This window comes from Athene cunicularia (genome assembly GCF_003259725.1).
Source record: "Athene cunicularia isolate RWA chromosome 8 unlocalized genomic scaffold, athCun1 chr8_part1, whole genome shotgun sequence".
In the NCBI taxonomy this organism is placed as follows: Eukaryota; Metazoa; Chordata; class Aves; order Strigiformes; family Strigidae; genus Athene; species Athene cunicularia.
The window spans coordinates 31,352,372-31,368,556 of NW_020799109.1; the positions used below are offsets into that span (position 1 = coordinate 31,352,372).

The window sequence follows — 16,185 nt, forward strand, 5'->3', positions numbered from 1 at the left end:
GGGAGGAAGGCGGGAGTGATAAATCTGTGTACCGGGCATGGGGAAGCCAGAGATATGATGTTGGGCAACCATGACAACTTTCCCTAAAGGGAGTACAGGCTTCCAGAAATAATCCCTGGGGAAGCCCTGACACAAACAGCATCTGCGGCAAGAATAAAATCCTCTGCTATCTCCAGATTCTTCAAAACTAAAAAAAAAAAAGCAACAAAAAACTAAGATCCCAAGCTGTGCATCAGAAAACAGTGGAGGAGAAGCCCCAGTACCAGAGTAGCACAAGTTATGACATCTCTGCTCTCCAGCTAGGGCAGCAATAACTCCTCTGCATGCACATATGCCTGGGCAGCAAGGCAGAACCATGAGCAATGGGCCACAAAAAGCCCTCCCAGTATATAGCCCAGTCTCTTAATGCCTCTGACTTTCTGAATCTGTCCCCCATGCAGCCATGGATGCCCCCTTGGGGGTCACAGCCACCAACATCACCCCCACCGAGGCACTGCTGCAGTGGAACCCGCCACTGTCCGAGGTGGAGAGCTACATCCTCGTCCTCACCCGCCGTGCAGGTACGCTGGGATTTTGCTTCAGATCATCTCTGCCTCTCCCCCACCCCAAAGCCCAGGGCTTGGTGGGTGCCCTCTACAGAGGGAGTAGGGAAGGAGCCCTTGATTCAGGAGGGCAGGGCTGTACCCTGTCCCCAGACGTCAGCTCCTCCAGTGCAGGTCCAATGGCACGTGCTTTCCACTGGCCCCTGTCCTGGTTCAGCCGGGACAGAGTAAAGTTTTCCCCAGCAGAGAGAGGGAGAAGGGATCTCCAGCCGGGTTATTCATACCATGCTGACGTCAGGTCCAGGGGTGGAGCCTTTTTACTTTTGCTTCTGGTGTTGGTTTTTGCCATACATGTGGCGGGTTTGCTCCTTGATCATTTAGTGGCATTTCTCTGTATATCTTTTGTCTTGTTCACTGTTATTGCTGTTGTGACCATTTATACTGTTGTTGTTCAGATTGTTCTATCACTCTGTTGTATTAAATTTCTTGTTATTTTAGCCGGGGTCTGTGTTTAACTTCCAACCAGACCGGCACGGGTCGGGGAGGGGCAATGGCAACGTGCTTTCTCATCCCAGCAAGGATTAAACCTTGCACAGCCCCCACCAAGCCTTGAAGTATGGCAGTCCACACAGGAGGGGACTGGGATGCTCCTGCTTTGCTAACTGGCCCACCAGCAGCAGCCCAGGGGAAAGCAAGTACCCATCCCACAGAAACTTGGTGTGTGGCAAATGCAATGAAACCCACTGCTGAAGGGAAAGAAAGTATCAGACAAATATAGGGACTGTGGGAAAAATAAGAACCCTTCTGACTGAACGCCACCACTGCAGCTCAGCTGCTGCACAGTAGCTCATGGTGTTTCAGCAGTATAAGTGCTTTTGTTCATGAGGTGATACCCATAGCCACATTATGGAGAATAACTTTGAACATCTACCCTAACTCAGCAACTTTGTCTTACAGTTTCAGGAGAAACAATTCTAGTGGATGGAGTCCATCAGGAGTATCAGCTGACAAATCTCCTGCCCAGTACCACCTACACAGTCTCTATGTATGCGACCAATGGACCTCTCACCAGCCAGACCATTAGCACCAACTTCACAACTCGTAAGTACAATCACCTCCCCCCCTGCCTGTTATGCATCCTTAGCCATACATCCACCCCAGGAAAAGCAGACAGCAAGGCTCAGTCAAAGTTCTTGTCACATACACATGGGGGTAGAAGTAGCCTTGTGCCAAAATGACACCCAAATACCACTGCTGGACACAAGAACAGATTTTTAATCACAAGCACCAACCATCATTTTCACCCTTTCAACATCCATCCACTCCTTTCTTTGATTTCCCCTGGATGTGGTTTCCCAAGAAGACCCTTGAACGTTTTTTTTTTCTTGCCCAAGGCCATAGTCCAGAAGAGTACTACAACCCATTTTGCTTACAAGAAGCTTGGCAGGCCCCATAGTACATGAATTTCAAAGCTGTTACCCTTCAGAGAGCATTCAGGTAGAGGATGACTTTTCAAGGGTTTGCAGAGCACCGTTCAAGGCTGGGAATGGGAGATGAGGTCTGGAAACAGAGGGTGAGGATGGACTTTGGGCTGTAGCTCAGAGTTGCAAGGCTGAATCCCAGTGAACTGAGTTGGAAAGCAGGGCTGGTGTGTTTGTGTGTGAGAATTTGCACTTCTCTGGGTCCCTGTCTCTATCCCTTGCAGTTTTGGATCCTCCAACAAATCTGACCGCCAGTGAAGTCACTCGACGGAGTGCCCTGCTCTCCTGGGTGCCTCCCGTGGGAGAGATCGAGAACTATGTCATGACCTACAGATCCACCGATGGCAGCCGGAAGGTGAGTCCTCACAAAGAAAGAGGGTCATTAAGTCACAGAATAATGTGACTGTGGAGAAATGAACCGAAGAAACCAACAAAGCAGAAGAACAATGCTTACTAGGTCAGGGAAAGACCAGAAGGGCAGATGCTACTTTCTGCGTAAGTGATACTTTAAATAAACAATTGGAAAAAGCAGGAAAAGATTGTCTAGGGCAAAACCTTTATGCACACCTGCAGGTCTGGGCAAAGAGGGCATACCTGGAAAGTTTGGAGGAACAGGGGAAATTCACAATTTGTGAAACACAATCAAGCTGAGGCAGGAGAAAATTATCCTATGAACAGAGATGCTAAAAATGCCATTTGCCCTTCTTGCATAAAAGAAGATAGGTACAGACATCTAATTAATGCCTCAGTACAACATATTTGATTATTTAATGACTGTGTCCATATCTGCCTGTCTGGAAGAGCTGCTACAAACACTATCAGAAACACGTCACTGCAAATAGTCTCATTTCCTTTGCCAGTGTGACTGGCTCACAGCAGCCAGAGGATAATAGCTTTGCAGAAGGGGTTCGATGTAATGCTATGTGGCATTGGCTGACAACCAGAAAAATTAATGTGACTGGAATTGACAGAGTCAAAACTAACTGATAATGAAGTTTGGTCAGCTCTACTCCTTATGATGCTTGGGCAATCAGTCATGCCCTGTACTGAGGGCATGCAGATCCCAACAGAGGCAGTAAACAGAGCACACAGACTGCAAACATTTAAATCTCCTGTGTCCAAACCAGCTAGCTTTCTCCCACCCAAACCATCCCAAAAGGTTGAATATATTCACTGACCTCACACTGACTTAGTCCAGGGGTGTAAGCAGCCATGCAGCACTTCTCAGCCAGGCTCCAAGGGCTGCAATAGTTCGTGGCTTCCCTTCCCTCCTTGATTGCTCTTTAGGCTCCCCATCACTTTTTTCATCTGTTGCTCTTGGTGTCTACCTCCTTCTGGGACCCATGTACAGGAGCTGATTGTGGATGCTGAGGACACATGGATCCGCCTGGAGGGGCTTTCTGAGACCACAGAGTACACAGTGCGCCTGCAAGCAGCCCAAAATGCCATGCGGAGTGGCTTCATATCCACCACCTTCACCACAGGTGAGGACTTGCACCACATCTACTCGGCCAGGTGGGGCTTAGCCCACATGTCATGCTGGTAGACATAGACTGCTTTTATGGGCTTTCCCTCCTCATGCAGCATCTCACCACGTTCCATAAAGAGGTTCATTCATTGCCATGACCCACAGTGCTGCTTTGCTACAAAAGGTTAGTGGCTGGAGAATCTACACAAGACCCAGCCCAGAGCAAGGGGATTTGAGCTTCAGACTAGGAACAATCTACCATGCACTTTGCCTTGCCCTTTCCCCTCCTCAAGTGCATAAATAGAGGAAAAAAACTCACAGAAGTCAACAACACTTATCAACAGGTATGCTCTTGGAGAGAGTGGGGAGATACCCAGCTGGTGTCTCCACACTGTATACATGGCCTGATCTCTCACAAATACCAATCATAGAAGAGTTTGGGTTGGAAAGAACCTTTAAAGATCACCTAGCCTAATCCCCCTGCAACAAGCAGGGACATCTTCTATTAGATTAGGTTGCTCAGAGCCCTGTCCAACCTTGAATGTTTTCAGCAATGGGGACTCCCTGGAAATATCAAGGAGGTGTATCTCTACCACCACCAGTGAAGTCAGAGGCAGTAGACCCAGCATGCCTGCAGGACTGTGGTCCCACTGATTTTGTCTAATTGCATTATTTCTCCCCACTCTAATTCTAGAGAAATATTATCCACTGAGGCAACAAGAATGGCTTCCTTTCCAAATCAAAGAGTGGGCATCCACAGCCACCATAACCTTCACAGAGTGCTTACACTTGCAAGAATGAAAACGCTTGTGTGAAAATGTCACTGTTGCTCCCACCCTTTCCAACCATTCATATTAGAAACTGTGCAAAGCATATCATCCCTCACCCTCTTTGAAAAGCCTTACTAGGCTAGGGCACTTAACAGAATGCATTTTGTTCAGGGCTGAATCCAATTACATTTCTCCTGGGCTTCAAAATCACTAAGAAGCCTGAAGATGATGTCCACCAAAATTCCTCTCATCTGCATTACCAGTTCAATTATGAGAGTTTTCTTTGATTCTGCTGTGGATACACTTCCCCATCGCAGTTACATGCAAGGTTGCCTTCACCTGCTTTTAAGAGATAATAAAAACTATTTACATCAACAAAAAAAGAAGACTCTTCTCTAATGCATTTACAGATCAGACTTTCCTGTTATTCTCGCTTCTTACGCAGATACATAAAGCCAGTGCAATTCAGGCAGGTGATGGAAAAATGTGTGTAATCTTTGAGGCTGTTAAGGAGTCAGGGATGAAACTGCAGAGGGTTGGCTTCTCAGCTGGGATAAAGCAGCAGAAACCCACTCACATCAGGCAAGGAGAGCACCATTTCCATTAAATACAAATGTCAGACCTCAGCAGTGTTAGAGACACCATTGCTAGCTGATGCAGCATCCAAACACAGGTTTAATTTGCTTTTAAGTAGAAGGTAGGCATTAGCAAGACATCAGTTTCTCACCACTTACCCCATATATCGATGAGACAAAAGAACCCAGAAACAACCGCCAAGGCAATTCAGTCCATGGGCAGCATCCCTCAGCAAACAATCAGGGTCTGGGTGGGATTCAGTTTACACTGGTAGTGTACCAGTGCACTTTGCAGAGAACAAGGACTTGTCTTTAAGGAGACAAAAAAAGAAAAGAAAAAAAAAAAAGCAGGCTTATTTTAAATTGTTTTGCTTCCTTTTGCTCACAGTACACATCCTGGGGTTCTTCTATTCCCTCTGACATATTAGTAGCTCAGCCTCTTTGTTTCATGTTTGCATAAGGTTCTTGGGGAATTGTATACAGATGGGACAAAAGGAAGAAACAGATACAGTATTTATAATTTATAGTGGTTTGAAATGTCTTTCAAGGTCTCCTTGGCTCTTAAAGATATGAATATAAATTAAGAAACAAGTCATCTCCACAGAGCTCAGGGGAGCCTGAAGTGGTTGTCTTTGAAGCAGTTTTCATTGTTGGATACTATAAAATGCAAACACTGTCTCACCAGACTTTGTGCTACAGACCATGGAGACAGGAAAACTTAGGGGATCTTCAACATATAGACAAAGCAACAACCTCTGAGTCTTCAGGTTCCAAGGGTAGGGGGGAATACACCCAAGTGAGAAATAATAGACAAGAGTCTGTACCCTGGTCCTACAGGGTATCACACAGTTGTGACAGATGGACACAGCATGTCCTTCACACCTTCTCAATGCATAATCGAGACATCCTTGAAAGCCACATCCTCATTGCCAGCTTTGCACTCATGTACTCCATTATCTATACACACTATCAGCAAAGAAAAAGGTGTATTTCCCCCTTTTGTGTTAAATGAGAAAAAAAAAATTAACCCAAGAGTTGACATCCCAATACTGCTGGGGTCTCATAGTTAAGACTCTCTTAAACTCTGACTCCCAAATGAGATGTTTCTTCATTAGAGGACACCTGGAGCACAGCCACACAGCCCATGCTACCCATCTGTAGCATCTCACATGGTCTAATTCCTACTCAGTTTGCAAGTGACAATCAGCCTAGTGTAAGTCCACCATCATTTCCAAGGACATGGATCAGGAGAATCCCCTTGGAATCAGTAAAGTCATAAAACTTGTTTGGAGCTGGCAATTCTGAGAGGAGAACAGGTTTTGATATTTTCACAGCTGTCTAAATATGCTGGTGACAGCTTAAACCCCAGGGTTTCAGACGCAGCACAGAAAGATGGGCCAAGAAGTGACATCCTTCATCATTCATAGTGATGTTACCATGCAGCTTTCCAATATAGGATGTATGGGATATTAATATATGCACATATTTTTTTCCATTAAATTCCCTGATGTTGTTGACATGTAAAGTCCCAGTGCCTTGCAGAATAACTTGAGATGCAGAAGCCAAGTTAGACCTTCCCTGGATTGTAACCAGTGGTGCCCAAGGCATGTGGAAAGGGTGATACTCTGCTTACATTTTGGGTATTTTTTTAAATTTCACAGGTGGCCGTGTCTTTGCTAACCCTCAGGACTGCGCTCAGCACCTGATGAATGGAGACACGCTGAGTGGCATCTACACCATCTCCATCAACGGGGACCTCAGCCAGCGGGTGCAGGTCTACTGTGACATGACCACCGACGGAGGCGGCTGGATTGTGAGTAGCTGTGCAGTTGTCCTACATGTTGTCCCTATTGCAAATTAACTGAGCCTCATCCTACCACCAAAGCCAAGCACCACGCTGCGTGGGAACGACAGCAGGCTTAATATCACACGCTTCATTTCCCACGCCATAGGGAATGGCCCAAGCTCCAGTAATAATAGTTACACTTGGAGGAATGCCCTTTGATTTATTTGACGTGTTTGCAGTGCTTCTGGAGAGCAAAATCTGAGAGTGAAGCTGATTTATTGTTCTAGAAATGAAACTAATGGCCGATAGCTTTCATGGGGAATGATTCACACTGCCTGCAGTAGGAGGGTGTCAGGCATCACCCCGATTGAGTCCACACAAGAGCATTTTAAAGGAAAATGCCTGTTTGGCTTTTGAATTGCACAAACACTGCTTGTCTTGACATAGATGGACTGACAGCTTAAGTAAATAATGCTCTGGTGCTTTGATTTTATTTGTGTCAAATGCTTGCTTACACACATTACAGAAAACTCCACTATAGTTGAAACAAAAAAAAAGGAGCTTTCTCAAATGCTGATTTCTAGCATGGATGTTATTTTAGCCAGGAAATTTCCCTCCATCTCACTCTGCCTCAGAGCATCACCTTGGATATCACAGACAAAGCCAGCCAAAAGCAGAATCACATGCTAGAAAATCAGAGGCACCACGCATTGGATAGAGAAAAAAGCTTGAAGGCTGTTTCCTTCCTATTATAACAATGACTTGCCTTGGACATCATCTAACATCTCTTCAGTTTCTCCATCTGCACAGGAATTCATTGCATGGCTGCAATTAACACTAACTGGATTGTCATTGCAATTTTCTACCCTGAAAGGCACGATGGAAAGACAAAGTACTGTCTTTATTTTATGTGCCCCAAAGCTCGACAAGGCCAGCCCTCTTCTCTTTCACACTAAACTTCCCCCTGGTCTTCCCCCACCACAGGTCTTCCAGAGGCGGCAGAATGGGCTGACTGATTTCTTCCGGAAATGGGCAGAATACCAGGTTGGCTTTGGAAACTTGGAGGATGAGTTTTGGCTCGGTAAGACCTTATCTGGTTGTCTTTCAATGACGTGACAAACCCAGGCTTCCCGTACACTGTGCTGCTCACCCGTGTCTGCTGTTGGCTCCTCGCCTTTCAACCCACTCCTCTATGCTCTCCCTTGGACAGTTTTCCTTCTGTTGTTTGTTGTCTGGCCTTCACATTAGAAAGTCACTCATGGGCATGCCACATAAAAGCACATTGTGAAGGCCAGCAGCTCCCTAATTTGCTTCTCCTAGGAGAGAAGGAGGTACACTGGGAGTCTTCATGGACCAAAACCTATCAACCTCCTTTGGAAGACTAGAGGCTGCCTTGGTGGCATCTACAGCTCAGCAAACGCAAAGAAAGTAGGAAAGGGATAAGTGGGAGACACAGCATGACTCTGAAACAGTGTGCTCCCACAAAACCTGAACATCAGCCTAGGCCAGCCCTGCAACATAAACACTCTCTGACTTGTATGGGAGCTTAAAAGAAACATCAGAAGCAACAGGGCTCCACATCTGAATGCCCCCAGCTTGAGTAGCATGGAGAAAGCTGAACATGGGCCTTGAACTTCCATCTCATAGCATAGACATGGGGAGGAAAAACTTGAGTGGGAACAGAGAGTTCAGACACCACCAGTGCCAGGAGAGACAAAGACTTAACCAGAAGTGCTGTTGCTTTTTGGTTCCTCTGCTTGCTCTCATTCCCACAGCCATTTTATTTGCCTAGAGCTTTTTGTTTGCTCACAGAGCAAATCCAGGCACTGGGTCTCACCAGGTGTCTCGCTGTTTGTCTCACCAGGCTTGGACAATATCCACAAGGTCACATCCCAAGGGCGCTATGAGTTGCGAATAGACATGAGGGACGGCCAGGAATCGGCATATGCCTACTATGACAAGTTCTCCATTGGTGACTCCCGGAGCCTGTACAAGCTGCGAATAGGGGACTACAATGGCACTTCGGGTACAACCTCATTGCTAGCAAGTAGTAGGGAAATCCTGGGACTTGTGGGTCTGAAACTGTAAAGGAAATCCCAATATATAAGCTTACTTGTCTGGAGAAGCAAGACAAACCCATAGCCCTTTCTGCTTTCCTTCAGTCCATCATATAAACCATGCTGATAAATCCCACTAAGGTCCCAGGGAATTTTCCACTGGGATTAGATATTAAATATCAGAAGCACTGCTGTTCAAAAAAAACAGGTCAGTCATCAAAGGTGCCATCTCACTTGGCAATCACTGCAGCTTGCTATTGATGCCATGCTGCAGGGTGTTTTTATCACCCTCCCACAGCAATGGAAAAATCTGAAATCTTCTTCATTGTTTCCTCATACAGAGGCCAAACACAGTCCACTTTTGCTGATGTGGAAGTCCTAGACACAACTCACTTTTGCAAGGACACTGTCACACCTGCTTGCTCAGCTGATGCAGTAGCACTAGGCTTAGCCCATGGGAAAATGGTGGGTGATGGAGGGAGGGGGTGTCTTCCCCAAGAAGTAGTAGAGGGGTGCAGCTGCAGCCCCTCTAGCTGGGATAGACATGCCCAGTGACTGCAAGCCCCCATGATCCATACAAAGCTTCACTGCCATATACTTAGCGAGGAACCACACACTGTATCTAAAATGCAGGAATTTTCTTATACAATGTCTGGTAGTTACCACTGGAAGAGAAGACAGGGATCTTGGTTGCGTGCAACACAACACTTAATCTGACCTTAAGTCCCAGGACACAAGGCACCCAACCTATTGCCAAAAATGGCAGTAACAGTGCTGCAGAAACAACTGCTTTCCTTTCCTCAAGCAAGCTCTTCTTCTAGTTGTCCAACCAAGAAGCTTCTGCTCCACCTTGAGCAAAGAGAGACAAGACCAAATGGTTTATTGCCAAGAGGTTTTCTAGCAAGACTCTCAGTGGTTGGACTACACACAGCTAGCATGGATCCACTTCGAATTTTCTTAGGGACCACCAAGGAACATATTAAGAATGTCTCCTGTGTAAGTACATCACTCAGTTGTAATAATGACCATGTTTCACTTTGGCTCTTCTTTCACCCAAAAGCAGCTCACTTGTTCCTTAATAAGCAGGGAAGATGAGGTTCGTGGCTTTGGTGTAGTAAGACATTATGCACCTTCCAAAAGGTTCTTACCGTTATCCAAAGGGAGAAAAGAAGGTGAAGCATTTTGGTTCAAGAGGTGAATCGTAGGCCTTCTCTGTGAGAAAAAGTTCCCTGTGGCTAACAGGAGGGAAGGAGGTTGAAAGTATCCTGAAGTTATGTAGCAGATCCAAGCTTCAGGAAACCAGGGATGCCTAAATCTAGGATTTAATTCATTTCTGAAACGCTGAAATTCAGATCCAAACCTATACAGAATTCTATCTGCCAAACCCAATCAGCCTCTAAGGTTTTCTATGGTCTGTACTGATCCTAAACCAACAGCACTCAGATGAACCAAATGTGAGCAATTCCAGTTAACATTATTCCCAGGCCTTCAGCTGCTTGAGCTGTTGATCCACAGGCTACCACATATACCAGAATATTCTAATTTTCTTCTGAAAAGACCAGATGACTCAGGCTCCCTCACCCCTAATGGCACCTCTTTCCACAGGGGACTCCCTCAGCTATCACCAGGGCCGCCCCTTCTCCACCAAGGACAGGGACAACGATGTCGCTGTGACCAACTGCGCCATGTCCTACAAAGGGGCCTGGTGGTATAAGAACTGTCACCGCACCAACCTCAACGGCAAGTACGGAGAGTCCCGGCACAGTCAGGTAAGGGCAGAGCTGGGCTGAAAGCCTTCAGCATTTCTCCTATCAGCATGACCAAGCACAACAGCAAGCCCAAGCTAGGGCTGGGGCTGCATGGTTGGTGCACCAGGGTCAGGAGCACCACTGGTATGACCCAACACAAGCTGGAGAAAATGGAACCACCTTCAAACACTTGGGCTGGTGCTTTGTGCCTCACACTGGCTGCCATGGTCATTTACCATGGAACCTTATTAAGTTCATTTTAAAAAAATACATACATACATAAAATTTGATCAGGAGCCTTTGAACAGTGGGAAAAAACATCAAGCCAGAGCAGCAGAAGAGTTTCTTGCTCCTGCTGTAGCAAGTTCTTCCTTCTGGCTTCTCTACAGCAGTCAACCTTATTTCCTTCCTCTCCCACTCTAGTTTCATGTTCGGGTCTTTCTTTACCCTGTGCCTTTCTCTTCCTTCTGCCAGGGGATTAACTGGTACCATTGGAAAGGCCATGAGTTCTCCATCCCCTTCGTGGAAATGAAGATGAGACCTTATAACCACCGTAACATCTCTGGGAGGAAGAGACGGTCCCTACAGCTCTGAGCCAGCTGAACTCCCTCCCACTTCCCACCACCTGACCTTTTCTGTCATTTGTTTGTATTTTATAATATGAAAAGGGAAAAAAAAATTACTACTCGTCTGAGATAGCAACCTGCCCCTCACGAGTGCTGGAGGGAACTATGGCACAAGCAAAGGTCATGGGAAAGGAAAGACCTCGCTTCTTTGCATCTGTCCCAGAGAAATACCAAATTTCCAGTCTCCCTACCCCAGTATTCTGGCCCTTAACACGAGAAGAAAGAGAGAGAGACAGACAGATTTTTGATATTTTTTTAAAAGACTTAGCAGTCCCCCAGTATACCCTGTTAGAAACATTTGTCATGGGGCTCATGGCAAAAACTTCCCCCACAGGGACTTCAGTGCATTCATTTCTACCCCAGTCATGGACACTCATCCTCTCCCTGCCTCCCTTTCCCCTCTTGGCAGGGAGGTCCCAAGCTTCATGGCTTCCATAGACACCAACTCCTTCCGCAGGCAGAGGCCTGTCTCTCCTTCTGGCTAAGGGCACATAGCCTGGTCATCCCTCCCTTGCATGCAGGCACTTTATGCATAGAGACAACGCAAGGATGAGAAAACACAAGTCTTATCCCATCTCCAGTTTGCACAGATCACACCAGGAGGGCTTGGTGAATATCTGCATGTGTGGGCAAACTCTAAAGAACTCATAGCTCACGTGTTGACACCACCACAGCCAAAGTCATCCTCATGTACATGGGGTGCAGTGGAACAAGAGCTGCTCCACCAGCCTCAACCTGCATCATCTTCTCCTCTGAGCTGAACTCATCCCACTTCAGGTGCATGACATCTTCCTGGGTTATGCTGAGCTTGATGGAGGAAAAAGGATTCAAATTAGAGGACTTGGGAGAAAAATCACTACTTGTGGTCTTGAAGTCTAGAGACCATTTCCTCTGCTATTTCCAAATTCCACAATTCTGTCTCTCACAGAGGTCATTGGTCCTAAACTAAAGAATCTCAGAGAAGGATCAGCAACCAAAAGAGCTATCACACAACTCCAGCCCAGACAGCAGCTGGCACAGCCCAGATGCTCTTGTTCAGGGACCTCCACATACACAGGGAAGGATAAGGATGCAGCCAAGAGAAGACAAGTGCAAGCTGAGAAACTCCCATTCCCTTCCTTGTCCTACACCATCTCTCTTTGCCACCGTCACAAAAGGGACTCAAATCTCAGCGCCTTGGTATCACCGTCTCTCTAACAGAAAATGAACTGTTTCCCGTCCTGGAAGGAAGGCTTAGTCCATTCATATTTTGGAGCACATCAAGACTCCTGGAAGAATAGATGAGTTCACTCTTCCCATCTTTAACGTCTTTTATCTTAAGGGTGATGGACCCTTCAGATAGCTCTGGCTGCTTTCTGTAGTCATTGACACCACCTCCACGTAGCCCAAATGACCACCATGCTGGAGTCGCTCCTCTGCCAAGGGCTCTGATCAATGCTGGGTATTGTCACTGGCTTGGTCTCAGAGAAGGGACTCATCCCCACATCCAAGGACAATGCAGCTCATCGCTGGGTTCACAGCCAAGGGAGCATTACAAATGCTAAACACTGCTTTTTGATTTTATCACACTGAAGCTGCTTTGTCTCAAGAAACATCTTCCAGATGGCAACATAAAGGCATCTTTGCAGTAGCTTATAATTCAGGCCAGTGTCTCTTTCACGGTCATGCTCCTGCATTTTCTGACATTACTCACCATGGCTGTAGAGATGAAGAAGGGTATTAATTGGGAAATGAAGCCTCCTTGTCCGTGCCACGTACTGGCACACAAAATCATAGCTAACCCCAAGGACAGGATTAGATAAAGGGTCCAGCCCTTCAAGTGGTCAGCTTACAAGCTGCAGACCAACCTGGAGGAAGGATGCTGTAGTTCATCAATATCTCGTAGGTAAATGAGGCACCTCTTCTTACTTACCATCAGGATTAAATCAGACAACAAGTCAACTTGAGGAACAGGTCAGTCAGGCTACAGGTGATGGGATCTCTTGTAGGACATGGTCATTATCACAGATGGCAGCATGTCATACCTTCCAAGCAACCTGCCCTGTTTTAGGTCCCAAAAGACAACAAGAAGCAGCAGATAGAACTGATTAAAACCTAAGAAGCCTCCTAGTAGACCAGCAGAGTAATATGTTTTCCCATTATCACCAAGAGTTTATAGGCAACAAGGGTCCTAACAAAAGCACTATAGTGCTGGGGTTATAAGTAGGAGCAAATTGGCGGTGGATGGCATTATCACCTGTCCTGGATGGTGCTGTTTATCTACCCAGGTGAAAGGAAGAGACATCAGTGGAAACAAGGGAGCTCATCATTCACAATCAAGTGGAAGGCGAGAAGCTCCTCTTTTCAAAGGTAAAATCAAACAGAAAATCAACACACGCCAAGTTTTTCCAGGAGATTCAAAAGAAAATCCTCAAAAAGTTTGATTATTCTCTAAATAGATTTTCTAATGTATGCCTCTCCCTCCTTGCTTATGTCTGTCATTCCTTTTATAAGTCCTGTAACGAAGATGAAAGGACCCTGTTGACTCAACTCCACCATCAATTCTGAAGGATGACTCTGGAGATAATATCTGACCTTCCAGTGCCGCTATATACCAATGCTGTCCTTGATCTCAAACACAGTGCCAAGGCATTGCCTTTCCTTTACCTTGGTGAAATGCAGTTACTAAAAACTTTTAAAGGAAAGACATCTACATGTGGTGGTTTTTCTCTCCTGGTGATAACCTAACACAAGCCTCAGCAACAATCAGCAGCAATGACCTGGTCATTTGGGCCACTGTCCCTTGTTCACATTGTCCATCTATAAGATGCAGTTTTCCAGAAATTTATTTTTCATTGTTGCCTGATGAATTTTTCTGGGCAAAGATCCTGCCAGTTGTTTTCAGCAAATTTTTGCTTGATACTGATGATACAGAACAGGCAGGTGATTAAGTACAGTCTCTCTTTAGCCTCCATCACTGGTTGGGCAAGCCCTTTTTCTGAATTCATTGTCCAACCAAAAGAAGTTTGGCCCTGTCGCCCATCAGTGTAGCGTTGAGGTTGAATGAAGTCTTGGCAACAGGCCTGAAATTCCCAGAAACCTAGCTGGATCCTGCACAGTGTTCATCTTGAGGGACCTTAGCTCCAGCACATGAATCATCACTGGGCTCTGGTGGCTCTTCTGCCACCCAGCTCATATGGCTCAGGCTTGCTGCAGCCCCTAAAGAAACCTTGAAGCTGTTAATCAAATCACACTATCCACTGTGAGATGACAACTCCCATAACATCAAACAAGAAGCATGTCATGTCCTTAACCCAGCAGAGCACCATGACTGCCCAGGACCCCCACAGCCTTTTGAAGCCACCTCTTCTTTCTAACCCCCAAATCCTGGAAGGAAACGCCAAGGGACTTTTTCATCGCTCACACAGTTTTGATTTCCCTGTTTCCATTCCTGCCAGTCCTCCAAGCCCACCTTTCCACCACGCACTGCACTAAAATGTAACCAAAGGAAAAAAAAAAAAAGGCCTGAAAAGGAAAAGCTGCTTTTAGTAAAGTGATCCTTAAGACAGCATTTATAAATTACTAATATGGGAAAAGAAAGAGGTCAGGCCTTCCCCAAAGGTAGCTGGGTTTTGCCAGAAGGATGCTGGAAGAGTGTCAGAGCCACACAAAGGTTGGGAAGAAGCCTTTGCTTCTACCCATCTTTGTATTACTTTACCATGGACATCTCAAAGCATAGCACCAGACTAAATGCCCTCTTGCCCCAAGTTCCTACCTTCTTCCCAAAGTGATGCTTACTCCAGCTGAAGTGTCAGGGTGTGGAAATCACAGCTCATGACACCTTTGTCCCCAGTGGTGCAGCAGGTGAGGGCTCAGGTAGTGGTGTTCCCACACTGGGGTGACCCTGTGCCCACAACAGACTTAGAGTGACCTGCCCAAATACAGCAAGAGTCAGAGTACCCGCCCAGTGCATCGTCTCCGTGCCAGCACATGCCCTTTATGTGGCAGACCCAGAGCCACACTCCTGGTGTGTCCCCACCATCACACCCTGGGATGACCACACACCCCCTGCCCTGTGCCCCCCAGCAACACCCACAAGCTTTGACCTTACCAGACACTGCCAGCAAAGAGGTCTCACCCCAAAAAACACTTCAAGTCATGCTTACACCCACTAACAAAGGTCTCTGTCCCAAGGCCAAGCAAGAAGCCCATCCCTGTTTCTGTCAACCAAGCACTCAGGATGGTCAACAAACTCGACCAAGCCTCTTGAGGACCACCAGTACCCTCCAGGGTCACTTTCCCCCTTCCTTAAACCTGATGGTGCCCAGAGCGTGGTGGCAGCTCATTGCCCCTCCCAGGGGGGAGGTTTGCAGTAAGGGGGGAGGGAAACACTCTTTCCTAGGGAGATGCTGATGCCCAGAGCTGCCTTGGTACCCAGGCTGCAGCTCTCCAGGTGTCAGTGGTTTCTCAGAAGGATGGTGACGCGAAGATCAACAAATGAGCAAGCAGCCCCCTCTGTACAGGTGTTACCCTGGAATTGTGTTTATTACTTTAAAAAAATTAAAAACCTTAAATAAGAAGAAAGAACGGAGGCAACGAAATCCCTTGGACAAGTTCTGATGAACTCAAACACAAATCAACAAAACCAAATGAGGGGGAAGATAAAAGCAAATAAATGCATAAATAAAATAAACAATATAAATAAATAATATATTAAACAACCCTCCCCACCCTGTAATGAAAACTTAGCTCAGAGAATGGGATCGACGCTTGTTAACCATTGTTAACTAGTATTTTTAGTCCTGACCGCTCTTAGGCTATGTATAGTTCCTTTTTTTAATGCATTTTCTATACATTAATAAAAGATACTGAACGAGTGAGCTGTGTGCCTGTCTGGGAGTGCTGTGTGAGCGGGGTTCTGGTGTATCCAAGCCTGAGAGCATCACAGCCATGACCTCAGTGCATCTTCTGTCCCTAATCCTCATTTACCCCATGGGAGAAGGAGCACGGGGGCTCATTAGCAGGGATTCACATGCTCTCACCCTCCTGCAAGGTCATGCCTTGCCCCAGAGGAGGTACTCACATACTTCTGCATCAGAAGCAGCTGGCCACAGAGGCTTGGTTTTTCACTCTGTGGTTTGCAGCTGAGCTGC

General features: G+C 46.4%; 1 protein-coding gene across 3 annotated transcripts in view; it reads left to right on the forward strand.

Annotated features, from left to right (window-relative positions):
• TNR (tenascin R) overlaps nt 1-15,909 on the forward strand; it is an 83,385-nt gene extending 67,476 nt beyond the window's left edge. For 2 of the 3 annotated variants that reach the window (XM_026853764.1, XM_026853766.1), the window contains 9 exons: nt 441-560; nt 1,500-1,643; nt 2,248-2,378; nt 3,375-3,507; nt 6,498-6,649; nt 7,607-7,703; nt 8,487-8,648; nt 10,285-10,448; nt 10,902-15,909. In XM_026853764.1, coding sequence (XP_026709565.1) covers nt 441-560; nt 1,500-1,643; nt 2,248-2,378; nt 3,375-3,507; nt 6,498-6,649; nt 7,607-7,703; nt 8,487-8,648; nt 10,285-10,448; nt 10,902-11,021 — 1,223 coding nt within the window. In that variant the 3' untranslated portion in view covers nt 11,022-15,909. The remainder of the gene's footprint in view (nt 1-440; nt 561-1,499; nt 1,644-2,247; nt 2,379-3,374; nt 3,508-6,497; nt 6,650-7,606; nt 7,704-8,486; nt 8,649-10,284; nt 10,449-10,901) is intronic. The other variant, XM_026853765.1, reaches the window with a different exon arrangement.
• Nucleotides 15,910-16,185: the final 276 nt, after the last annotated feature.